At 58.8% G+C, this 24,399-nt stretch overlaps 2 protein-coding genes and 2 long non-coding RNA genes across 8 annotated transcripts in view; 2 read left to right on the top strand and 2 right to left on the bottom strand.

The window, feature by feature from the left end:
- Positions 1-481: 481 nt before the first annotated feature.
- On the bottom strand, positions 482-3,001 carry LOC109492245. Of its 2 annotated transcripts, none has more exons than XR_002735970.2 (2): positions 2,875-3,001; positions 482-1,927 (listed from the first exon to the last, which is right to left on the bottom strand). It is a non-coding gene; the product is annotated as an uncharacterized LOC109492245 (long non-coding RNA). The 2 variants fall into 2 exon arrangements; XR_006586748.1 differs by lacking the exon at positions 2,875-3,001 and adding an exon at positions 2,130-2,867.
- Positions 3,002-3,014: 13 nt separating this feature from the next.
- Positions 3,015-21,598, top strand: LOC105261012 (tumor necrosis factor receptor superfamily member 1A-like). 4 transcript variants are annotated; one of them, XM_045039705.1, is made up of 13 exons: positions 3,016-3,150; positions 5,371-5,684; positions 6,416-6,525; positions 8,401-8,488; positions 9,739-9,867; positions 11,875-12,086; positions 13,194-13,273; positions 15,371-15,469; positions 16,069-16,110; positions 16,209-16,234; positions 17,724-18,113; positions 19,732-19,774; positions 20,638-21,598. In XM_045039705.1, exons 5-13 carry the CDS (start codon positions 9,826-9,828, stop codon positions 20,940-20,942), a joined length of 1,239 nt encoding a protein of 412 aa, XP_044895640.1. In that variant the 5' UTR covers positions 3,016-3,150; positions 5,371-5,684; positions 6,416-6,525; positions 8,401-8,488; positions 9,739-9,825; the 3' UTR covers positions 20,943-21,598. The 4 variants fall into 4 exon arrangements, with proteins under 4 accessions (XP_044895639.1, XP_011285393.2, XP_044895640.1 ...); XM_045039706.1 differs by lacking the exon at positions 5,371-5,684 and having other exon boundaries at positions 3,022-3,150; XM_045039704.1 differs by lacking the exons at positions 5,371-5,684; positions 6,416-6,525 and having other exon boundaries at positions 3,015-3,150; positions 11,875-11,992.
- On the bottom strand, positions 20,692-23,150 carry LOC109492384. The gene is made up of 3 exons (XR_002146231.3): positions 23,017-23,150; positions 22,432-22,527; positions 20,692-21,349 (listed from the first exon to the last, which is right to left on the bottom strand). It is a non-coding gene; the product is annotated as an uncharacterized LOC109492384 (long non-coding RNA).
- A 20-nt stretch (positions 23,151-23,170) lies between these two features.
- The window catches only part of CARS1 (cysteinyl-tRNA synthetase 1), a 45,501-nt gene continuing 44,272 nt past the window's right edge, over positions 23,171-24,399 (top strand). The window contains 1 exon segment of the mRNA XM_011287089.3: positions 23,171-23,319. Within this exon segment, the coding sequence (XP_011285391.1) occupies positions 23,295-23,319 (25 nt within the window). The 5' untranslated portion in view covers positions 23,171-23,294.

A 24,399-nucleotide genomic window follows, 5' to 3' on the forward strand; every position in this document is an offset into this window, starting at 1 on the left:
GAGGTGTCTTTGTTTTATTTATTTTTGAAAGAGAGAGAGAGAGAGAGAGACAACAAGCAGGGAGGGGCAGAGAGAGAAGGAGAATCGGAATTAGCTCCAGGCTCCGAGCTGTCAGCACGGAGCCCGACGCGGGGCCGGAACTCACAAACCGCGAGACCCTGACCTGAGCCGAAGTTGGACGCTTCACTGACCGAGCCACCCAGGCGCCCCCAGAAGTGTCCTTAGATGACTTTGCACAACCTCCTAACCTCATGTTATGAGATGAGTTTCGTCCCATTTCCACACCCGTGTTGGGTGGAGGTCTAACCCGAGTGCCTCGGACTGGGGGCCCTATTTGGAAATAAGACGGAATTATCCTATTTGCAGTTGTCAGGAGCTAAGAGGAGATCGTAGTGGACAAGGGTGGGCCCTGATCCAACGTGCCTGGTATCGTTATTGTTGCAGCCACACGACTCCTGAAACAGAATGCTACGGGCACCAGTGACAGTCACAACAAAGTTTATTGCAACGAGAGGCAAGGCAGACCGATCGGGACCACCACTCTTGATCAGAGTGCGGCCTCGAACAGCCGGGGTACAGAGTTTTTAAGGCCGATCACATCGTTTTATCATCACCTGGGAACAGAACGGAGAAAGAGTTCCCAGATGAGTTAGAAACAGTTGCCGGATGAGGTGATTATTTTAGACTTTCTGCCCCTAAGTTGCAACCAGTGGATCTCCTTGACCCTGACTCTGACGCTCTTTTCTTTGAGCGTTTGTTTCCTTCGTTGGTGAAGCCTGATTTACAGGAGTAGAGAGCGTAATTTACAAGAATAAAGCAAGGCTGTTATCTCTTGACCCTAAGTGTCAGAACAAAGCTGTTATTTTTCAAGCTACATGTTAGCCCCACACTACAATTTAACCCTTACATTTCCCCCTTTTCTTGTCAGTGAATCAATCCCTTGATTCATCACTAGGAACTAAGGGGACATAGTTGGACCTCATCATCATAATTTTTATTTCACCAACCCGCCTCTCGACATACTAACCAATTGATAATGCGCAGGCCGACAGTTAACCTGAGAAGTAACAATAGCAGTGGCCCAGCTATAGGGGTGAGCAGTGACGTGAGCCAGAGGGACCAAGAGAATAAACTCTGATACCAATTATCGCTGGCCTTTTCCTTCCCATCTGACCTTTCCATTTGCAGGTCAACCCTGGTATGTCGGCCAATTTTTGTTCTCGATCCCTGTGTCCACATCCATAGGTAACCATACAGGGGTTTTCGGGGACCGGAGCAGCGAAGCCCGTTGGCTGTTTATAATTAGTAACTAAAGTCCCCCATGAGTCCCCCCACCAAGTCGCATAAATCAAACAAAAAACAAGGCACAGTGGAAGAGGTATTGGATGCTATCACCTTCCCCGTGACAGTGTCCCTGAGTTCCCATTGGCATGGCCAAAAAGACAGGGGAGGTAATTCCATACAGTCCCCCACGCTTACCATTATACAAACCCAGACAATCATTATTATTATTATGCCCGCATCAGTCTTAGCATTAAAGGATCCTCTGGGTGCCTTGGGACCTTCCACTGCTGTTTGTTCTCTGCTTCCCTATCAGTCTGGGGTGTTCCCGCCTTCACACAGTTTTTCTTAACCTGGGAGTGATGAATGCAGGTTTGGACACCGTCCACCTTCACGGCCGTGGACGTAGTCAGGATCACGGTGTGCGTGCGGTCCTTTCCAGCGCGGCTCCAGGGTTTTAGGCTCGTGCCTCTTGACCCAGACCAAGTCTCCTGGTTGAAAGGGGTGGGGAAGAACAGGAGGATGAGCGAAGGCCCTGGTTATTTCCTTTTGTACATGTTGCAGGGCCACGAGTGAGGCCAGCAAGCGGTCCTGTTCCAACTGTTCCGTTACGTCGCCTCCTAGCCTCGGCAGGATAGGTGGAGGTCTGCCAAATAAAATTTCATAAGGGGAAAATCCCTTGACAAATGGAGTACAACGCGCTCGCAAAAGGGCAGAAGGCAGGACATCGACCCAATTTTTGCCCGTCTCAAGGGACAATTTGGTTAAGGTTCTTTTTTAGGGTCTGATTTATCCTTTCTACTTGACCCGAGCTCTGGGGTCTATAAGAGCTCTTAACCCTTACTTACACTTATAAAAAGGGGAAATTTGAAAGCAATGAAATCTCGCCATTTGCAACAGTGTGGATGGATCCGGAGGGAAAATGCTCAGTGAAGTAAGTCCATCAGGGAAGGACACGTACCATAAGGTCTCACTCACTTGTGGCATTTGAGAAACAAAAGAAACAAACAGGGAAAAAGAGAGACAAAATCTCTTATCTGGAGAACAAACACGTGGTCTCCCCAGGGAAGGTGGGTGGGGGCACGGACGAACGAGGCGAAGGGGATAGTGATGAGCACTGGGTGGCGTGGAGAACTGGCCAACCACTCTACCGAATATAATATAACCTGCAAGCTAATATAACCCTGCAGCTAATATAACCCTGCAAGTTAACTATACCAGAACGAAAACGTAATGAAACATAACACATAAGAGGGAAACTTGGACACAGGCATGCACAGCGGGAGAAGGACCAAGGCAGCCGGGGTGATGCCTCTAGCAGCCGAGGAACGCCCAGGTCTGCCGCACCCACTGGCGGCTGGGAGAGGGCCTGGAACAGGGCCTCCGCCACAGGCTCGGAGGGAAACCGCCCTGGGCGTCTTGATCTTGGACTCCGGCTTCCGGGATGGGAGAGAATGGATTTCCACCGTTTGAACCTGCCCGCGTGGGGCGGCCCCGCGAAGGCTGGCTGGGTCCCTCCCTGGGGCCCCCTGGTCACTCTCTACGGTAGGGACGACTTCTTTATAAGGAAAAGGAATCCGAGGCACTGCCCACCTCGCCACCGGGCGGGGTAGTCCGGGCGCAGGGCCAGGCGGCCGAGCCTGCCCCCACCTTCGCCCCTGGGAAAGCGGCTACGTGACGCCTGAGGGCGGGGCGGGACGGGGCTTCCCGTCAGGTGACGTCCGTCCGCCCGCCCTTCCGTCGTCCGACCGCCTCTAGTCGGCTTCGGACCACGGGCTCCGTTCAGTTCCTGAGCGTGGAGCGGCCGGGATGGCGGCGGGATGGAGCGTCCCGTGGCTGTGCGCCCTCCTGCTGCTGCTCGCGGCCTGGGTGAGTAGGCCCGGCGGCGGGGAGAAGCCGGTGGCGGAGGGGTCGGGGAGAAGCCGGGGGAGGCGTCGGGGGCGGTTGACTTGCCCCCGGCGCGGAGAAAGGTCGGGAGGGGTCCGGAGGCGCGGGCGTGCCCCGGCGCGGATGGGGAGGCACGGGGAAGGGTCGGGGAAGAGTGCGGAGGCGCGGGCATGCCCGGGCATGGGCATCCTCGGGAGCGGACGCGGAGGCGAGCGCTCAGATGGAGGGGGGTGGGGAGGCAGGCGAGGAGTAGCGCGCAGGCCGGGGGGGGGGGGGGGGGGCGGGGCGGGGGGGGAGGCGAGTGCAGGCCGGGGGGGGAGGCGCGCAGACCGGGGGGGGGGGGGGGGGCGGGGGGGAGGCGCGCAGACCGGCGGGGGGTGGGGCGGCGCGGCGCGGGGAGAGGTGCGGGAAGACCGGCGTGTCCTCCTTCGGAAGGTGGCGGAATCCGGGAATTCCCGGCGGCTGGGTTCTGGCGCGGGCCGCGGCGGGCGTGCTTAGCTGTGGCCCGCGGTGCCGCACCCCGGTGGCAGCCAGGCGTTGGAGAGGGACACTGCAGGTTTGGGGCCGCCGTCGGATGTGCCGGGCGATCGGCGAGCAGCTGGAGGAGCGCGCACGGATGTGGAAACGGCGGCGGGGGGCAAGGGGGGGGAATTCTCGAATTTTCTTCAGTGATTCCGGCCTTTAATTCGGTGCATCGCCTTGGCCGTATTTTCTGCGGCCTAGCATTCGCACAGGAATGGTTTGGTGCACAGCCCGTTTCAAGCGTTACAAGAAACGGTTAGGTTTGCAAACCGCAGGCGGCAGAGACTCTGATTTTTCTGCCGAGGTTAGCGGCCCCTCGGGGTGCGCGGTTCCGACGTGTGGCCGCTAGGGGTCCTCGCCCCCCCAGCGTTCTCAAAGTTTGGCTCGGCGGCTCCGCTCCCGTCGAGCTGTTCGCGGGGGGGGGGGGGGGGGGGGGGCCAGGGAGGCAGGCCTCAGGCTCTCCGCACCTAGTGCCTTCCCTGAAGCCAGTTTGGCTACAGCGTCGCTGTGTTTCTGCCCCAGAAAGGATGGCTTTTCAGTACTCTTATTAAATAATGGCCAGTGTGCCAGCTTGAGGCGTTGGTGAAATTCCCGAGGGCAGTCTGGTGTTTTCTGCCCTGTGGGCATTCATGCCTAAGACCTCTGAAGGCCCTCCGCCCTGGGGCAGCCTCTGCTTCTGCACTTGCCAGGTGTAGTAAGCAGTGCCCAGGCTTTGTTGGGAGCATTCAGAACGAGGACCGCGGGGGCCCACTGGCCTGCGTTGTCTCTCTGTCGTGCCAGCAGCGTCTTCACTTGGGGCCGTTTGTGCCAGGAATAAAGTCTGTATGGCGATGCCTTCAGACCACGTTTAACGGCTGAAAAGCTTTATCCAGAGAGCCTTTTCTTTTTTCTTTCTTTTTTTAATTGTGAATTTTTCTTTCCACGATAGTAGCTGAGCTACGGCATTATGTTAGTTTCAGGCGTAACGCAGCGGGTCAGCACTTAACGCATTTATACGTGTTGCGCGACGGTCATGACCGTGTCTGGTCCCCGTGCTGCACCTTCCGTCCTAGGCTGGGCTTTTCATCCCTGTGACTTACAACTGGACGTTTGTGTCTCCTGATTCCTTTCACCAATTTTGCCCATCCCCCTCCCCTCTGGCGGCCACCAGTTCCCTGTATGGATGAGTCTGTTTGCATGGCGTTCGTTTATTTCTTAGATTTCCACATCTGAGCGAAATCTGAAGGAATTTGTCTGACTGACTTCCCTTAGCATAATACACTCTGGGTCCATCCACGTTGTTGTAAATGGCAGGATTTCCTTCCTTTTCACGGATCAGTAATATTCCACTGTGTGTGTGCGTGTGTGCGTGTGTGTCTGTCTGTCTGTCTGTCTCCCCACGTGTACACACCACATCTTCATCCACCTGTTGATGGACACTTAGTTTCCACCTCTCGGCTGTTGTGAATCAGGCTTCGGTGAACGTGGGGGTGCACGTGTCTTTCCAACATTCTGTTCAGGTGCGTCCCCCAAAACGATCTCTGGATTGTATACGGTAGTTGTCCTTTTCGTTTTTGAGGACCCTCCGTACTGTTATGCAGGGTAGCTGCCCTAATCTGTGTTCCCGCCAACAGCGCGCAAGGCCTCCCTTGTCTCCGCATCCTCACCGACATTTGTTACTTCTTGTCATTTTGATCGTAGCCATTCTGACGTGTGCCAGGATGTTTTTCCCGGACGAGGAGTGACGTTGAGCATCGTTTCATGCGTGTGCTGGCCCTCTGTGTGTCTCCGTTGGAGGAATGTCTCCTCGAGTCTGCCCCCCCATTTGCGTTTGTCTTTTTGTTACGGAGTTGTAGCTGTTCTGTCTTTCGGATCACCCCCTTATCGGACGCATCGTGTGCAAGAATGTCCCCCGTTCAATAGATTGCCGCTCATTTCGTCGATGGCTTCCTTCCCCGTGCAAAAGGAGAGGGCCTTTTATTCCAGCGAACTTGGCCTTGCATCACCACGTGTTGGTTAGTGTTCTCTCAGGGTACTTTCCTCCACCGCCTTCTTGTCCTGTACACTGTCCACTTTTGCACGTGCACCTTCTGGAATGAGCTCGCCAGCCTGCCTTCAGGGGTGCAGCGGAAAGGCCTCTCTCCTCTTCCACGTGGCTGCGTCACAGCCACTGGACTCAGGGTCCTCAAGCCCCTTCCGGTGCCTTTTCACAGCAGGCCGCAGGCTGGGGCCGGGGTGGTTCCGGAGTCTTCCGCAGCCCCTCCTAGAACCTTCCGTTCTGTGAGGCTGGGGTCCGAGGGAAGAAGAGACTCACGTCAGATGGGTGTTATGTTCTCGTTAACTTAAATCCTTAGCTGCCTGCAGGCTTTTCGGGGTTCGTCCACTCGGTGCCTTGGGGGTTCGCGAACGCCGGTCGGTCGTGGTTCCCACGTGGCTTTGCGTGACTAGCAGGAAATTCTTTAGGGATTTCCTGGCACAGAAGTGAAGGGGCCGGAGGGGCCTTGGAGCCTGAGGGAGGGCAGAGAGGGAGGGCTGCCGGAGCCGGGAGGGGGACCCCTGGCTGGAGGGAGCGCCATGGGGGTGTGGGCCGTGGAGAGGGAGGATCGGGAACTGTCGTCATCTGCGAGGCAGGTGCCGGAGGAGTTGAGTCAGGCACTTGGGTCTGGTGTCCAATTTATGAAGGCACCGACACACCTTAGGAAACGGGGTGAAGAATGTTTTGATGTGATTTTTTTTTTTTTTGAAGAGTGAAAATCTATGCAAAAACATCCTGAGATGAAAACAAAGAATGGGACCCTGCACTTGGCCTGAGCCTGCCCACGTGCTTCACATCCTAGGGTTCCAACCCGGGTTCCGGTAAAAACTTGATTCACAAAAGCTGGGAAGCTCTTCGCTGATTTCATGTCTTAAAATATTGCATCACGCAGTGTTTACCTTCATGGCTGAATGGTGGGGGGGGGGGGTGGGGAGAGGAAGCCTACGTTTTTCCCGCCCGTGTCCCGGCCCCCGAGGTCACGGCATGTACCGGGGGCCCCAAGAGCGCCACCACCGGTCCAGCTGAAACCACCCCCTCTCCGTCCGGTATGCTCCGGGGCAGAGCATCCTGAGTGCCAGGTGGTGGGCAGATGGCAGCGGAGGCAGGGGGCCTTGATGGGGGTGTGGTGGTGGGGGGGGGGGGACACAACTTCCTTTAGTGTTGTTTGCCATGGGGAAGGGGAGGGACCCGGTGCCGGAAGAGCTGGGAGCCCCAGCCAGAGAGGAAACAGCCTCCATTATGTTCGTGACCAGGGTGTTGCAGAAAGGAAAGATGCTTTGCTCTTGTCGTGAGTTTTTTTTTTTTTTTCCTTTCTTTTTAAAAAAGTTTTTAATTTTTCAGGTTTCCTTTTGAAATAACTTGGGACTTTAGGGGTTAGAAGAGTAGTCCGCATGGTTGTACGACAATGTGAACGGGCGTCCCGGACACTTAACAAACGGTCACTCTTAGGGGTGGTGCGTGTGTTAGCCCATTAAAAACAAAAACGAAAGGCTCAGAAAAGAACGGAAAGGAAATAAAATAGCACTGGCTTCTGCGCTTGCCGCCCAGGCCCCCCGGGGGGTGACGTGTGCGCCCCGATCACAGTGGGGGAGAGGGCCGAGGCAGTGCCCTTGCCTGTGTCTGCCGTCCCGTGGATGTGCCGGAGCAGACTCCTCCGTCCTTTGTGTCTTCTGTGACCTTAACGCCGCAGAGGAGTGCTGACCCCTCGTCCCGCAGAACATTTCTCGGGTCGGGTTGGGTCAGTGTGGGCGGCTTGTCGTGAACGGATTCCAGCTTGGCATTTTGGGCAGAAACGGCACAGAAGTGACTGGGGTGTCTCTTCCAGTCGTGACATCAACGTGTCCCCTCATGGCGATGCTGACTTCGGTGACCGTGTGGGTCAAGTTAGCATTTTCTCTTCTGGAGCTGCGCGGCTGTGCAACTGTGTGGATACCGTGCTTTCCCACACGCTTCTGTTCACGGTCGCAAGCCTGCCTTGACCGGCTGTTGGCCGAGATCGTGGGCACCGTGGTGTGTGCACGATGAGCTTTCTTCCTGACGCCTGGCTAAGTGGTATTCTGTTACTCCTTGTAAATACAAGAAGTAGAATCTAATCCGTTTCCCGGCGCGGGGAAGGAAAGAAGGGGTGTGGAGACGGGGAATCGGGGAAGCGAAAGCCGGGGAAGACAGGCGGCGAACAAATGGGCGCAAAGGTGGGTTCTTAAACACACGGCAGAGATGCAGAAAGCGAACGCGAATGCGGTGCTGGTCTGACACGTGCACACAGGCTAACGTCCTCTCCGAGCGATCGGGTTGGGTCAGAAGGGCAAAGCCTGGCGAGGTGGGGTTTTTAAGAGTTCTGCCTGTGGAAGGACACAGCACAGCCGGTGGGACGCAGACGGGGAAGGGAGACGGCAGACTGACCCACCGAGGGACAGTGGGGTGACATCAGCACGGTCCGGCACGGGAGTGTGCGTGTCTGAGGACGTGCTGTGAGTGGCAGCTTGGGGGTTATGGGGAACGTCACCGAGAGGCAAGTGTGCAAATACAGAATTCACAGATCCGAGGGAAGGTCCCAGCTCGTGCGCCCCAGCGAAGCCCACCCCCAGGAGGTGGCCGTGTGCTTCTCTGCACGCGTGTGTCTGGGCAGAGGATGCGTGGGCCCCATCTACAGATGGCCCCTCTTGATGACGCCTGTCTCCCCTTTCTGATTGAAGGTGGACCTGGCGCTCGGCGTGGCCCCGTGTGACGTGACCGAGTACCAGCCGGAGGACAGCAACCTCTGCTGCCGGCTCTGCCCCGCTGGTGAGTCCCAGAGAACCTTCCGGGGCCTTGTGGGGCTGCCCGGGGTGGGGGGGATCCCCGCTGGCTGGCGTGGGCGGACCTCTCCTGGGCAGCCGCCCACCCGCCCCCCACCCCATCCACGCCCCGGGGACTCGTGAACCCGGTTGTGGGCTTGTTTTGGTGGGTGGGGCCGGGGCTGCTGGAGGCAGAGGTGGGGGTGCGTCCCCAGGCTGGACGCTCCTGTCGGGGTGACTGTGGACACCTGAGGAAGGGAAGTCCTAACAGGGCTGGGCCAGCACCGTCCTCACGCACGACGCGTCCGTGGAGCCTTGGTCACCCTCGTGAGGATGCTCTCAATTAGCCCCATAAAGCAGACGGCGGGCCTCAGGCTCCGAGGGCCTGCTGTGTCCTCGCCCCGGCCCACCTCACCTCTTGCCCAGTCACCGCCACGGCACCCGGGCCTCCTTTGTGGGGAACCCGGTCAGCCCGCTAACCCCACCCGCGCCTGCGCCCCGCCCACACAGACCGATGTGCACGCATTGTCGTTCACGGTGTCTTTGCGGGGGCCTCCACACGCGTCCACCGTCTCCATCTGTAACCCCCCCCCCCCCCCCACCTTGTGCCTCCTTTGCTCTGGGACCTTCGGCCGTTGCAGGGCTCCTGTTTCAGGGACCAAACATCCACACCTGGGCCGTTCACACCTGTACATCCCACACACACCTGTGCGTCCATAGCTGCGTGCACATGTCCCCACACACGCGCGCGGCTCATCTGGGAACAGGTGGGACACGGCTGGCCCAGCTGGAAACCTGGTGAACTCAGCCTGGTGGCACAGTGAGGGCTGAGGCCTCCTCCTCCCAGGGAGGTGTGATTTGACACCACTACGGCCTTTGCACGAGGCAAGCGCTAGACCAGGGGGGGCTCCTCTGGGACTGGTCAGAGCCCTCGGTCTCTAGACCGCCAGTGCTCCCTGTAAATCAGCCCGGGGTCCCCGGGGCGCTAGGGGCAGGCACACGGGCATTGTCAGGCTCTCGGGCCACCTCCAGCGTGTGTGGTCGAAGCCCTCCGCTCACGTGGGCCGGGAGTCGCCAGCGAAAGCCGAGGGGCGCCAGGTCCCCGGCTTCTCGGACGCAGGTGGCCAAGTGTCCATTCAGAACACTCCGAGGAGGTGTGGTTGGTGAGGGCTGGTCCTCCTCGAGGGGAGGCCTCGGGGGCTGGTTTGGGTCTGCTGCGAACCCCCTCCTCACCTCCACGACCTCCCTTTCACACAGGCCAGTACGTCTTCAGACCGTGCAGAGTGAACCATACCGCTGGCGAGTGCCGCGTCTGTGAATCGGGCACCTTCCTCGCCTTCCCTAATGGCGAGCCTACTTGCCAGAGGTGCATCCAGTGCCGGAAGGGTAAGTGGGCACAGCGGGGTCTTGGCCTTTCAGCTCGGCCCGTGGGCCTCGCCCCGAGGGAGTTACTACAGGTGAACACGTATTTTTATCAGGACAGGGTGTGTGTGTGTGTGTGTGTGTGTGGTTAAGGAATCTCCATCCACTGGGCAGCAGGATTTTAGAGGTGCTGTATACGAGACCTATCTACAAAACTTTGTCTGAATTTCAACATATCAGCAGCGGGTTATTTTAAAAGACGTAATTTTTTTAAAAGATAACCATTTGCATCAGCAAAGACAAAGAAAATAAGATCCTTTGAGATAAATCTAGCAAAGGACGTATAAAACGTTTACGTGAACAAACAACAGTTTGGAAAATCTAAACATACAGAGAAATACAAGACTGTGGGAGGACTCCACGTTTTAAAGACACGTCGGTTCTCTGTGAAACGGTTCTCAGATTTGGTGTGTTCGCAGTGAAACTCCCAACAGCACGTAGCAACTCCTCACGCGTGCTGTATATTTTAAATATACGGTTTTTATTTAAACAAAACAAAAGAAACCCTCACAAGGGTTTTCATGGAACTCGATGAGCGGACAATTGCCGAAACCCTCCGGAAGAGGGCAGAGCGCAGCGGGCTCTCCCGCATGGTCATATTTCGAGGCGACGGAGACAGCGTGATTTGCACAAAGGGGAAGACGGCCCCACGGATGTGGAAAGTGGCCTGTGGCACCGCGACCGACCCGTCCACGGGAGGAAGGGCGGAATCGCAAATGACGCTGGCCTGGACCGCGTGCTGTCCTTTGATGCAGGACGGGAAGCTTCCACTGCCCCCAGGAGTGGTTCCTCCCGCGTCACAGTCCACAGGTGAAAGTACTGGTTTGAGAGGAAGACGTGACGAGTGTTTAGGACTTCCAGGCAGCGACAGAACATTTTACGGGATTTCTGAAAACCCTACACCATAACGTCGAGGTGGGTACATGTGGCAGCAGTTGAACGACCCAGCTCCCGTTCTGTCGCGAGGCACGAAAGTTAAGCCGCGAAGGGGCAGAACCTGTTCGTGACACAGCCCACGCGTAATTCACACCTGGAGCACATCAGTCGTACGGTTTGGAAAAACGCTTCGAGTGGAGACAGATAGACAGGCAGACAGACGTGGTGAAGGAGATGGGGCACGGAGCACCGGTAACCGTGGTGAGGAGCGCCGGCGTGGAGGGACGGATGGAGCGTCGCTGTGGATGCCCGGCATTCGCGGGGACTGAGAACAGCGAGCGCTCCGTCCCCACGGGAGAAGCAGGGTCCGCACACAGTTGGGGCTGCCCACCCGCCCCGCGTCCCGATCCAGACCTGGACAGGCTCTTGCCCGTGTGTGCTGGGACGTGGGGAGGGGTTCGCAGTGGCGTAAAGCCAGAAGCAACCCGAGCGTCCGCTGACCGAGAAGCGGGTGTGCGTGGGAGGAAGCCGCGGAAGCCGGCCCGGCCCGTGCGCGGCGGGATCCCGCCTGCGTCGCGTCTTGCCAAACCCGTCTGGGTTTTGGAAGCGTGAGAGCGGAGTGATGCCGTGGAGGGACCGGACCCGGGTGTGGGTCTGATCGTGGCGTCGAGCTGCGAGTGTGGTCGTATTTTATCTTCATCTGTATCTCGAGTACGGTTCTTTGACATCCGGCGCGGCGGAAGGCTCTGGAAGGGTGGTCGTCAGCATGGCCGCTGTGGTTCTCGCTGGCCGGCGGAGGGGGCCCTCTGTCTATGCCGTTCTCTCCCCGAGGTTTTGCTCGTGTGGGACACGTGGTGGCGGTGTGCTTTTGTGGGGTGGACGAGGTGAAGGGCGCTACGGGCTCTCTCTGAGGAGCTGGCCCCGGCCCCTCGGCCCAGGCTGCAGGGGTGAGGGCCGGCTGTTAGCTCCTCTCCGCCCCTGCGTAGACGGGAGGGTGAGGACGGTTCGGGTCCTTGACCAAGGTTCTGGGCGTGGCCCGGTGTGGGCAGGGACTTTCCCGTCCGCCCCTGCTGACCCGCGACCCTCTCCCACCAGGAGATCAGGAGGTGGTGGCCAAGTGCTCCCCCACCAGCGACCGGCAGTGTCAGTGCAAAAAGGGGAGCTTCTACTGCAACTCTGTGGACTGCGTGGAAAACTGCCTGCGGTGTAAAAGGTCCTGGGGGCACAGGCGTGGGCCCCTCCTGTCCTCCCAGTAGTACAGACCCCAGGCTCCCAGTGGTGGTGGAGACAGTCCAAACACACAGGCAGTGAGGACTCCGTGAGGGGTGGGGGGGGGGGAGGGTAGAGGGCGTGGGAGGGGACCAGGCTCTCAAGCAGAGGCCCGGCGAGGAGGGTAGGGAGCCATAGAGGGTTCTGGGGGAAGAGCAGTCCAGGCAGAACGGTAGGACCGCGCCCTGCGGCAGTGCGGGACGGCCGCTGTCCCCGTGGGGGTCCTGTGGCTGCGGTAACAAAGCGCCACAGCTGGGCAGCTTCGAGAAAACCAACAGAAGCGTGTTCTCTCCCAGCTCTGGACACCAGGCGCCTGAAATCCAGGTGTGAGCAGGGCCGTGCTCCCTCCGCAGGCTCTAGGGGAGGACCCTGCCTCGCCTCTTCCAGCCTCTGACGCTGTGGGCGCCCCGTGATGCTCCTTCGCTTACCTTCCGTCTGCTTCTGTCTCTGCGAGGTCACCTCTTCGTGTGTGTCTTGCTGTCTGCACACGGCCTCTCTCTGTCCCGCCCGGGTTCCCTCCTCCAAGGACACCAGTCCTTGATTTAGGCCCACCGTAGTCTGGCACGGCCTCACCGGGAGGTGCTGCTGTCTGCAAAGACCCTGTGTCCAAATAAGGTCGACTTCTGGGGTTCTGGGTGGGCGCGGGTTTGGGGAGGGCCTTGTGGGGAGACCTGTACGGCGGCAAAGCCACTTAAAACCGCTCCAGTTTCTGAGGCACATTGTGAACTGGTACGACTCAGGTTCCTGCGCCTGGCGAGTCCAAAGTAAGGACCGCTTTCAGGTCTGGTGTGATCTAGGCTCTGGCTTCTCGGGGCTTGCTTGCTTGTCCCCTTCTCCACGTGCTTCCTCTTTGGCCTGACTTCTCTCTCGACGGGCATGGGGCTCCAGCTGCAGTAGGGCCGGACCTCCTAGCCACACACAGCTCTGTCCAGGAACAGAGAGGGAGGCTCTTCCCCGGTGTGGCACAGAGCGCGTAGGACGCTTTTATTCTCCATGAGCCAGTTCGGGCCAGAGAGCCCGGGGGATGCCAGGCAGTGTTTGCCCGAAGGCTGGCAGCCGGCGTGGGAGCTGTGGGTGGTGGGAAGGACGTTGCGTGCCGCGCCCGGGCAGGGAGAAGTAACGCTCCGGGTGTCTTCACCCTTCAGGTGTCCTGGCGTTGTCCTGTCCCCTTGCAATGCTACCAGCAACACGGTTTGTGCCACAGAAACTGACCGAGGCCGTCCAGGTAAGGAGTGAGCTCATCTCTCTCTCTTTTTTTTAATGTTGAATATTTGAGATAGAGACACAGAGCGTGAGCGGGAGAGGGTCAGAGAGAGAGAGGGAGACACAGAATGCGAAGCAGGCTCCAGGCTCCGAGCTGTCAGCACAGAACCGACGTGGGGCTCGAACCCACGAACCGTGAGATCATGACCCGAGCCGAAGTCGGCCGCTTAATCGACTGAGACCCCCAGGTGCCCCCTGAGGTCATCTCTTGAATCCGGGTCAGCAGACCTTTCCCATAAAGGTACAAAGCGTAGGTTTTGCAGGCCCTGCGGTCTCTCTTGTCACTCCTCAACCCTCCCTGCCCCTGAAGCAAAAGCCAGAGACGGTAAGTAAACAGATGGGCTCGGCTGGGTGCCGTTAAAAGTGTACTTGTCGCGGGCTGGGTTCCCGCGGGCCACCGTTCACAGACCTCCGTCTTGAGTAAACGGCATCCTTGGTGACAAGCTGTGCCTTCCCCCCGCCTTATGCTCTCTTGTGTTAAGGGCCTGTGCGAGACATGCCTGCTTCATACTGAGTCGCAGGCAGGTTTGTTTCTTACTTTTGATAATCGTAGCTGACCCCCGAACAGCGTGGGGTGAGGGGCGCCGCTGCCCCACGCGGTCAGATCCGCATAGAACTTTTGATCCCCCCCAACAGCCTAACTACGAATAGTGTACTGTTGACTGGGAGCCTTAGCAGTGACGTGAAGGGTCGATTGACCCCTGTTTTGTGTGTTTTGTCTATACCGTGTGCTGTGTTTTTAATAAAGTAAACTGGAGGGGAGAAAAGGGCGTTAAGTAAATGAAGGGAAAATACGTTTACGGCGCCCTGCCGTTTATAGAAACGACCCACACGTAAGCGGACCCTCGCGGTTGAGACCCATGTTCAAGGCTCGACTGTGTTTATAAATGTTGGTAATTACAAAGTTAGGGTAGGGTTCCTTTTTATTCATGCTGAGGGGTCTCCCGAGGGACAGGCTCTGAGTTGAACGAGGTCCCTTTATTGTGCCCCGTGTGAGAGATCTCTGCTCACCTCGAGGTCCTCACGGGACCCGCCAGAAGCCGTATGCTTTTCCCGTTCTGATTGTGTCCTATGATGAGCCTGGGATCGGTGTTGCGCACGCTGTGTGTGGGGCGAGGGGGCCAGGCTTCGATGTGTTTTCCCACACGCACCCACGAATGACCCAGGACCATGTTTGGAAAAGACAGCCCCTCCCACCTGCTCTCGGGGTCCCTGGGTGGTGAAGGCAGTTGCTCCTGTTGGGTTTGGGGCCACACCCACCTGCAGGCCTTGCCGGCAGAGGCCCAGGGCCCCCAGTCCTTCCTCCGCACGGTCTTTGGTGTGTCAGTTCACACTGTGGAATCGGCTTGTTGATTTCCACAGAAAATTTTGATTCACGTAACGTGCACTTTGAAAGGATATTTTAACACTGGGAAAAATTGGGAAGGGCCTCATCTGAGAATAAGGAACATCTCGGAGTCAAACAGCAGCACCATGCGGAAGTTGGCCCCACTGTCTATCCTTCCCAGCACCGGCTGCTGACGCCAATGACGTCCGGGTGGCTGAGGGTCCAGGGCTCAGATGGGTGTGCCCTGCCCCCCCCCCCCCCGCCCCCCGCCGTGTCTTTGTGTCCATGAGTGCTGTCGGTGCTGTGATCTCACCAGGGTGACACCGGGACACCCAAGTGGTCATACCAGATGTCTCCCCAGGGTGGACCTGCCCTGTCCCTCGGGCCACCATGGGTGGGCCTTGCTCCAGTCAGGACTGGCCGTCCCCTGCCTCCTGCTGCCGGCTGTGACCGCTCACACCGGAGCCCCGGCCTGGGTACCAGAACCCCTAGCCGCTCTCCTGGCCCTGTACGCCTCCTGCTGCTTCCAGCCCCCTGCGTGGGGCCCCACGTCCCCTGAGCCTGGGGTTCTCATCCGTGACACAGGAAGCGCGAGCCTCTCCTGTCTCCCACTGGGGACGTTCGAGATGGTGATCCGTGGGAGAGGGCTCGGGGACTTTCTGTAGCACGTGACTTGAATGAGGAGGGTGTGCCTGACCCTCCTACACCACCCTCTGTTTTGTCTCCTTCCAGAAAACAAACGTGGGTCTGAGTTCCTCGTGCCGTGGGTGACCGTTAGCGTCATTCTTGCTGTCGCCGTCATTGTCGGTATTTGTTGGTATAAAAAGAAAGGTAGGTTAGTGTCAGTCAGTCCTGGAGAAGCCAGCTCAGCAGGAGCTCAGAAGTGGACACTTGGGGTTAAGAGGTCCCTGATGGGGACTTTTTCACTTATTTAAAAAAAAAATTTTTTGTTTTTAGTGTTTGTTTTTGCGAGAGACACAGCATGAGTGGGGGAGGGGCAGAGAGAGAGGGAGACACAGAATCCGAAGCGGGCTCCAGGCTCCGAGCTGTCCGCACAGAGCCCTACGCGGGGCTCGAACTCCTGAACTGGGAGACCATGACTGAGCCCAAGTCGGACGCTTCACGGACGGAGCCCCCCAGGCGCCCCGGGGACTTGTCCATTGGAAGCAGGGCTGTGCTCATCTTCTCACTTGCGCTCCTGAGCTCCGGGCTCTGGCACGGGGCCCCTGCCGCCTGCTCCCTGGCACACGGGTCTTAAGGCCAGGGTCTCAGGTCCACCGGCTGGGGATGCCGTGTCTGGGGTGCTGTCAGCCAAGAAGCAGGGCGAGGCGGGTGCTGTGTCAGCAGGGGGCTCCTGGGGTGGGTGGGCGGGGGCTCCCGGGTGCTGGCAAAGCCCCCCAGGTGGCGCTCACCTCCTGTGTCCTCCCCAGGTGTGCGGGTCTCCTACCAGCCGATCGTCAGATTGTTGAAGGGTAAGTGTGCTTTCTTGCCAGTTCAAGGCACTTCTTTGCCTCACGGAAGTCATTGTCCCCGCTGATACCAACTGTGGTCATTTCTCTTCTTTTTGCAGGAAGGTCGGATGGCCCAGGCGGCTTTGTGAGTACTGCCCTGGGGGTTGCCTGATGGTAGCTGCTGGCCTTGGTGGCCGTAGAGTCCCAGAAGATGCCCTGGGGCGGGGGCGGGGGCGTGGGGCGGGCAGGCGGCAGCCCCTTCCTCGGCTGCTGCGTCTGCTGCATCTTGTGTGGGGGCGTCCGCGTGCGCCTGAGCGGACAGAGCCCCGGAATGTGCTGGTTGGGACCAGAGTGGAAAACGAGGCAGGCACGGAGGGGCAGAGGGGTTCTGCGTGTGGGTCCCGGGGCTGCCGAAGCAGGTCACGACGCATCACGGAGTTCGTTACTTCCGTGTCTGCGGCCGCGGGGCTGGCTCTTTCCAACGCCCTCGGGGGGTGGGGGCCCCTCCCTGCATCTTTGGGGGGAGGGCGGCGGCCGGGAACCCTGGTTGCTGGGCGCTTAGAGGCATCCGTCTTTCTCTGCTTGCTCCCCACCCGTCTGTGCGTCTCAGAGCCGGTCTCCTCTTGGGGACACTCCGCCCCGGGTTACGGCTCACGCTAATCCAGTGTCTACCCCCCCTGCAGTCAGGTCCCATTCGAGGGCACCAGGGGTTAGAGCGTAGGCACACAGGTGCATCTCGGAGACGCCGCGGGTTCGGTTCCAGACCGCTGCCGTGTAGCAAGTGGCACGGAAAAGCCAGGCTTCGGCACGTAGGAAAGTTCTGCGTGTCCCGTACTGCAGTCTCTCCAGTGCGTGATGGCCTCATCTACGCAAACCGTGCACGCCTCACTTAAACATTTTATCGTGAGTGCCGACCACCCTCTGAGCTCCGGGTGAGCTGTCCTCACGGATCGCAGGTCACCAGATACAGTAATGACGACACAGGTTGAAATACGGCGAGAATTACCAGAATGTGGCCCAGAGACACCAAGTCAGCCGGTGGGGTCGGGAAAATGGCGCCCACAGATGTGCTCAAGGCAGCGTCGCCACGAACCTTCATCTGTAGAGAATCGTACTTGGCAGGGAGCCCGGGGGGCCCAGTCAGTTAAGCATCCCACTCTGGAATTCGGCTCAGGTCACGATCTCACGGTTCATGAGATGGAGCCCCACATCGGCTCTGTGCTGACAGCGTGGAGCCTGCCTGAGATTCATTCATTCATTCTCTCTCTCTCTCCCTCTCTCTCTCTCTCCCTCTCTCTCTCTCTCCCTCTCTCTCTCCCTCTCTCTCTCTCTCCCTCTCTCTCTCCCTCTCTCTCTCCCTCTCTCTCTCTCTCCCTCTCTCTCTCCCTCTCTCTCTCTCCCTCCCTCCCTCCCTCTCCCTCCTCCACCTACACATGCTCTCTCAAAAAAAAAAATCATACCTGCAAAGTGCAATAAAATGACATACACCTATATTTTGGGGTGGGGGCCGCTTTCCACCCACCACAGGCTTGGGTTGGGGGTCTCGGGACCCCGCCCAAGCAGCTGGCGGCAGAACAGGGAGCTCACCCCATGCGGTGTTTTCTAAAACTGCACATTTCCCGCGTAATCGTCAGGCAGTTGACATCCCCCCACCCCCGCCCCGGGTAGTGGCTTGGGAAGCACCTGTGCAGCAGGCTCCTGTGACCGAGAGAAACGACTTTGTCCTTCAGCCACTGAGAAGCAATTCGCAGCTTGAGACGGTGCGACCCGAGGTGCCTGAGCGGGACAGGCCGGCCCCCGGCACAGAAACCCAGCCTGCGGAGGAGGAGAGCCTGGCCTTGATGCCCAAGGCCAGGCCCCACCCGGGGCCCTCAGGGGAGCCCGAGGAAAGCCCTGAGCTGCAGGCCTTGGTGGTCGGAGGAAGCCCGGTGGTCCAGGAGCAGACGTTAGAAGCCTCTGCTCCTGCCGCTCCGGAGCCCCAGGACGGGACCCAGGCGTCCCCTTCGCTCAAGAGTCTAGAGGAGGTGAGTGAAGTGTCTGCGTGGGTCCCGATGATGACGCAGCCCGTGCGTAGCGGGCATTCGTGTGCGCGGAGCTCCGTGTTAAGTGCTAACGTGCGAGCTTTCGCAGCCGTCTTGTAGGAGTGCCCTGGGGCGGCTTAAACAGCACATCCTGCCGTCTCAGTCCAAGAACAGGCCGTCGCGGGGCTGCTTCCTGCTGAGGCTGCGAGGGATGGTCTGGTCCAGGCCTCCCCCAGCTGCCGCTGGTGTCTGGCTGCCTTCGGGGCTCCTTGGCTTGTACTGGCATCGCCCCGACCTCCACCTGCACTCTCAGGGCCGCGTCTCCCTGTGTACGAGTCCGCGTCCAACTTGCCCCTTTTCCTGAGGACAGGGGGCACCTTGGAATAGGGCCCATCCCAATAACCCTGTCGTAAGCTTACTGCGGGCAACGATCCTGGTCCCAAACACAGTCAGTGTTTACAGGTTTGGGCCTCAGTGTTTTCGGGGGGGCAGGGGGGGGGCACAGGTCAACCCCTAACAATCCCCAACCCGACCTGCTGTCCGAAGGGACTGTGACACGGAGGTGGGTGCCGAGGCTCCGAGAGTGTCCTTGTCTGGGTACCGCGCTTGGGGTGTGGCAGGAAGGAGGAGGCCTGGCCCGTTGGTGTCGCACACCAGGGCCTCCCGAGCATGTGTGTGTCTCGTTCCGTGCGGTGGACCTCGGCCGAGCACCGCCCGTGTGCCAGCCGTGCCGTCCGGGTCGCGGGACCATGGGAGAGAGGGGCGGGCCTCGTCCGGGTGTGCTCCCCCTCGGAGGACAGCAGCAGTCCCCATCCTCTGTTGCAGGGATGTGGGGGCCCGTCTGGAGTTGGTGACACCCGAATAGGGTTTGACAAGCTGGGCAGATACCTGCCGAGTGGCACTAGTGGAGGGGGACTGTTCAGGAAGAGGGGGGAGGCCAGAGCCAGCACTTGGGGCATGACCAGGGTCTGTTTCTGAATCCTCAAGGAGCTGTGGGACAAGGTCCCAGGGAGGAGATCATGGGACCCTGGGCGGCTGTGGTGGGGGTGCAGGGAGGTCAGGAACTCTGCTTTGGAGCCTGGGTTCCTGGGTCGAGTGCCGTTAGGCGTCATTTCAGGGACACGGTCTATGACTCCAGATTCTCCAAGAGTTCCGAGGGGAGTCAGGTACAGAAGTGAGGACCCTCGTCCGTCTCGGCGGGAGGCCCGGGGGGTCCCTCTCGGGTGGACACCTGTGCGGTGCTCGCACACGCTGGCATCGTCCGCGACTAGGAAACTGCATTTACGAGTGTCCCCCCCTGTTAGTATTATCTGGGCCGGGACAGGTCACCCCCTGGTGACATAGTTCAACTGCCACCTGCCCGCCCGAGCAGGGGTCTCCGTGCCATAGCGGCAACACTGTGCTGTCCCTCGGCCTGGGGCATGGCGTGTCCCGGGACCACGGGCCGGGAGACACCAGTGGGCTGTGAGCTCTCTGCCCCCGTCGGGAGCTCCCTCAAGGCCACCTCACGTCCGCAGAGCCACACCGGCCCCCACCCTTCTGCTCCCTCCCACCACGTCGTGCTTCCGTTTCAGACATGGGTTTCTTGCCCTGGGTCAATTTTATTTCTTTCTCTTCGCAGCGATACAAAAAGGAATATTTTGTCAAGGATAACTCCAGAGAAGGTACGTAATCTGAATTGCTCACTTACGGTGAGTGACCGGGCTTCGCCTTGTTTCCGGGAACCCCTGCCTGCATGAAGCTGTGGGACCTTGTGTCAGCTCGACCCGTGCTTTTTCACAGCCACTAATGGCGTTAGGGGAAACAGCATTTGCCAAACATGAGTTTTGCGAGGTTCATCACGCTTTGATCTTATGACCCATTCGTGTGTTTAAGAAACACGAACGGGCAGCAGGAATGCTTTCTACGCTCCTAGATGGGTAGCCCCCCCCCCCCCCCGTCTAGGAGACATGCTGCACGTCGGGTGCTTTTGTATCCCCTCCACTAACAGTTCTGCAAGATTGCCCCATCACACGGGTTTAAAAACATGACAGTCTGAAACTCGGGCTACAAAAGTCGCCCCAGGCCTCCGATCCTAACCATGGTCCCCAGCTGACACCAGAAGGCCTTCCTGTCCCGACCGTCTTACAGCCTTTCTCTGGGGGTCAAGGGAGAGAAGGCAGGTGAACTACAGCAGACTGCGTTCTCCGACAGCTTCCTGCTTGCCCCCACCCTCGGCTCCTCCCGGGCTCGGGCTCAAGGGCTCGAGAAACGATCTGCAGGCAGGGCGTCTACGGGGCAAGAGCTGTGGCAGAGGTGGCCCAGCCTCCGTCTCCCAGCCCCTGGGCCTGATCACTTCCGGGAGACCCCTGAGGTCGTACAAGACCTCCCATGTCCTAGGTGTGGTGTGCTGGCCAGGGGGCCCGGCCCCGGGGCAATGGGACGGTGGGGCCACCCGTGACCTTACTCCTGGGGCCCAGCGACAGCAGGTGCCACGTGGTCATCCCAGAAATGTAACCGTCTTCCTTTTTGGTTTTGTTTCTTGCAGCTACCACTAGCATCCATTATGAGTTTGTAAAGAGCAGCGCGGGAAACGACTGGAAGATGTTCATGAGGTTAATCGGTCTGGATGAGACGGACATTGACTCTTGCGAATGCGAGAATCCAGGCAATTTAACGGAGCAGCGTCATAAGATGCTCTTGACGTGGAGAAAGAAGCTGGGAAAGGACGCTTCTGTTTTTAAACTCCTGGCTGCCCTCCATAAACTGGGGCTTCAAATGTATCTGCAAAACATTATAAACAACTTAGTTGCCGAAGGTATTTTAGGCAGGCATGTGGGGACCTCCGACTAAAGTGAAGTTTTGGCATTGGATTATGCCTTCAAGCAGGACTTCAAACGGACTGGATGTGATCTTCTTGCCCAGGTCTATCCTATTAGGAATTGTTTGAGTCCCAGGTGAAGTTGTGTGCGTTCTCTGAACTGATTTCTACAGAACATTTCCATCAGGGAGGTCAGTTTTACGTGCCAGTCGAGAGTGTTTCCCTGCAAGGGACCGGGAGCTTCAGAGACCGCCGGTGGGGACGTCCTGCGGGGACTGGGGATTCCAGCAAGTTGTGGACTCTTGGCAGAAGGATCCACTTACTGTGTCGGGTTGATTCACATTCCTCAGCCCTCTTCTGGGCGCTGAAGCCAGGAGGGTTTGACTATTTTTCTGCCATGGCCTGCACCGGGTCCAAGTCACTGCGATGTCCCCAGGACCTAGAACGGGGTGCCATTGTGACTGAGTGCTCTGTGAGTGTGAACAGCTCAGTGACCAGGAACCTGTACCCGGCAGCTGCATGAGACCATCTCAGGGCTTCAGCTGGAGGCCTAGACCCCGGCCTGCTTTTTAAAAAAATTTTTAAGGGGTACCTGGGCGGCTCAGTCGGTTGAGCATCCAACTTCGGCCGGCTCAGGTCACAATCTCGCGGTTCGTGGGTTCGAGCCCCACGTCGGGCTCTGTGCTGACAGCTCAGAGCCTGGAGCCCGCTTCTGATTTCTGTCACTCCCCCTCTCTCTGCCCCTCCCCTGCTCATGCTGTGTCTCTCAAATATAAATGTTAAAGAATTTTTTTTTTTAACGTTTGTTTATTTTCAGAGAGAGCGAATGACTCCATGTTTCTAAGCTAATCCGTGCTTAGATTGGGCAGGTTGAAAGGAGGTTACGTATTTTTTTTAACTCTATTTCGTAAAAAACTTTTTAATTCTAGTTCATAAAAAACTCTATTTCGTAAAAAAAAAAAAAAAAAAAAAGACGACTCAGAGCCTGAATTCTGCTTCAGATTCTGTCTCCCTCTTTCTCTGCCCCTCACCCATTCATGCTCTCTCTCTTTCTCAAAAATAAACCTGAAAAAAAAAATTTTGTGAAGGTACTGATATCAAGAATTTGTTCTTTATTTTTACCCAATAAAATTTCTGTCTTAAGTAGCATTTCCTTTTATTTCTGGTGGGTACACAATCTTGGGTGTGATATCTTTAGCAGGGGAAGGCATGCACAGGGGAAGGAACGGACCCCAAGGATGTGATTTGCCAGAGGGAGGGCCTCTGGGAATGTCAGTGCCCTCAGAATGGGCTCTCCACCCTGCCCTCCTCACTCGCCCCAAACCTCGCCAGATTAGCCTGCACACTTCCAGCACCAAGCCCTTCGACTTCCAGTTCCTCATTAAATGCTGCTACAGCCACCCAGTTCAGGAGCTGAGGTGTCCTCTCAGAGGCGGGATGCCACCGACTCTCTCGTTGACCCTCCCCGCCACACCCCAGTGTCTGCTGCTTCCTGTGGCTCTCCCAGGCTTGTCTACTCACCCTACCAATCCAGGCCACCATTCACTCTCCTACAGACTGTTGAAAGGTCTCAGGCCTTGCTTTCCTCTGGCTCTCCGGGGTTCATTCCACTAGCACCTGGCAATTGAATGATAGTCCTCAAGCACAAATACAGTCATGCCTTGTCCTGTCTAAACCCTTCAGGGGTCAGTGCCCTTCTTGACCTTGCTTACAAGATGCTTCAAAAAGGTCCAAGCGATGGCCTGTGCCTGGAGCCCCGCCTCTTGCCAGGGCTGCTCCAGCACCTTCTGTGCTAAGGCTCAAGTTATCAGGGGCTGTGCTTTCTGCTGGGTTCTTTTGCAGGACAGTACCCTCTACCTGGAAGGCACTTCCCACCCATCCGGAATCCCGTCTTCTAAGCTTCCTTCGAACTAGTCCTCCATCCAGGCCAGCACATTCCTGTCTCGGGGAGACGGGATAGGGGTGGGGGGGTGGGCAAGGGCCTGTCCCCACACCACTGGGTACAATGCCAACTTAAACAGGCATGCGTGAGATCTTTGATGCCTGTCTCCCGAGGCGGGACTGCAGCATTCCTCCCTGACACCCCAACCCCAACCCCACACACACCTCCACCAAGCCCCGCGCCCAGGCTGGCCCCGGGCCTCGTCATGGGCCCGGACACGGAACGGGTAGCTCCGGGGATGCCCAAGGATGACGTCCGCGGCGCTGTAAAAACTACAACTCCCAGCATGCCCTGAGGCGGCGGCGTCCCGGGTCCGCGGCGGTTGCCTAGCGACCGGGCGTGTCCCGGAAGGCTGGGCGGAAGCTGGGCGGGACTTCCGGGGCGGTGGTTGCATCAGATTCTGGGAAGCCGGCGCCGCGGCTGCTGGTTTGTAATTCCTACGATGTCAGGTTCCTCTGGGGAGCAGGGTGAGTGCGCGCGGGGAGGCAAGCGGGGCGACCCCGGGCCTGAGGGGGCGGCGGGTGTCCGGGGCGGGCGGGGGGCGACCCCGGGCCTGAGGGCGGCGGGTTTCCGGGGTGGGCAGGCTGGGGGCGACCGCGGGCCGGAGCGAGGCGGGTCCCCGGGGAGGGCAAGCGGGGGGCGACCGCGGGCCCGAGGGAGGCTGGTCCCCGGGGAGGGCAGGCGGGACGACCCCCGGCCTGGGCCTGCGCTGTCCGCACTTCGCTGGGACCCGACTTGGCTCCTGACGGCGCCGCGGCCACCCCCTCCTCAGCCTCAGCCTCCTCGGGTTGTGCCCGGGACGACCTCGCCCCCTCCAGCCCCAGCTGTGCTCCGGGGACAGGCAGAGCCCGAGGGTTGTTGCGATTTGCGCCCAGCCGGCCAGCAACCCGGGGGTGGGCGGAAGACGCCGGGGGTACGCGGCCGCACACATGAAAGGCTTGGGGTTTCACGAAGCCTTTCATCTGCGGCTCCGCAAACAGTGGTCATTGGGATCTGCGTGGTCGGAGCGTTATTGCCGCACTTTATTGCCGCCGCGGAGGTTCAGGGAGCAGCCTTGGCTCTGCCCACCCGGGTCACCGATGCCACCAGCGGGTGGACAAGGGAGTCCACAGGCAGACCTCCGCAGAGCACTGGATCTTCTCCCACCGACCGGCTCGCAAGGCTGTAGCCGCTGGCAAGACCAGAGACTGTCACCAGGATTCCTAAGTCTGGAGCAGACTTCCCTCGGGAAGCACTCTGAGTGTAGAGTTCTTATGCTCTTGGCTGGTGACGATTACATGCCAGTCTGCCGGCCTGCCCCCAGTGTAGGCTGGTCAAGGCTTTCCTGGCCCCCTGTCCTCCTCTTTGCTCCTGAGGCCTCTGGGGCTCTAAGTGGGGAAACCCAGCGATGTGAGAGGCGCCCATGTGCCGGGGCTGCTGTCCCACACCAGTGCCCACATACCAGGCCCGCTGGATGTCACCCAGCAGGTGTGCCTGGATTCCAGCACTGCCCCCACCTGCCTTGCCGCCAGACAGCCCTCGGACAGGTGTCCACCCAGACTCCCATA

The sequence above is a fragment of the Felis catus genome, chromosome D1 (assembly GCF_018350175.1).
Source record: "Felis catus isolate Fca126 chromosome D1, F.catus_Fca126_mat1.0, whole genome shotgun sequence".
NCBI lineage: Eukaryota > Metazoa > Chordata > Mammalia > Carnivora > Felidae > Felis > Felis catus.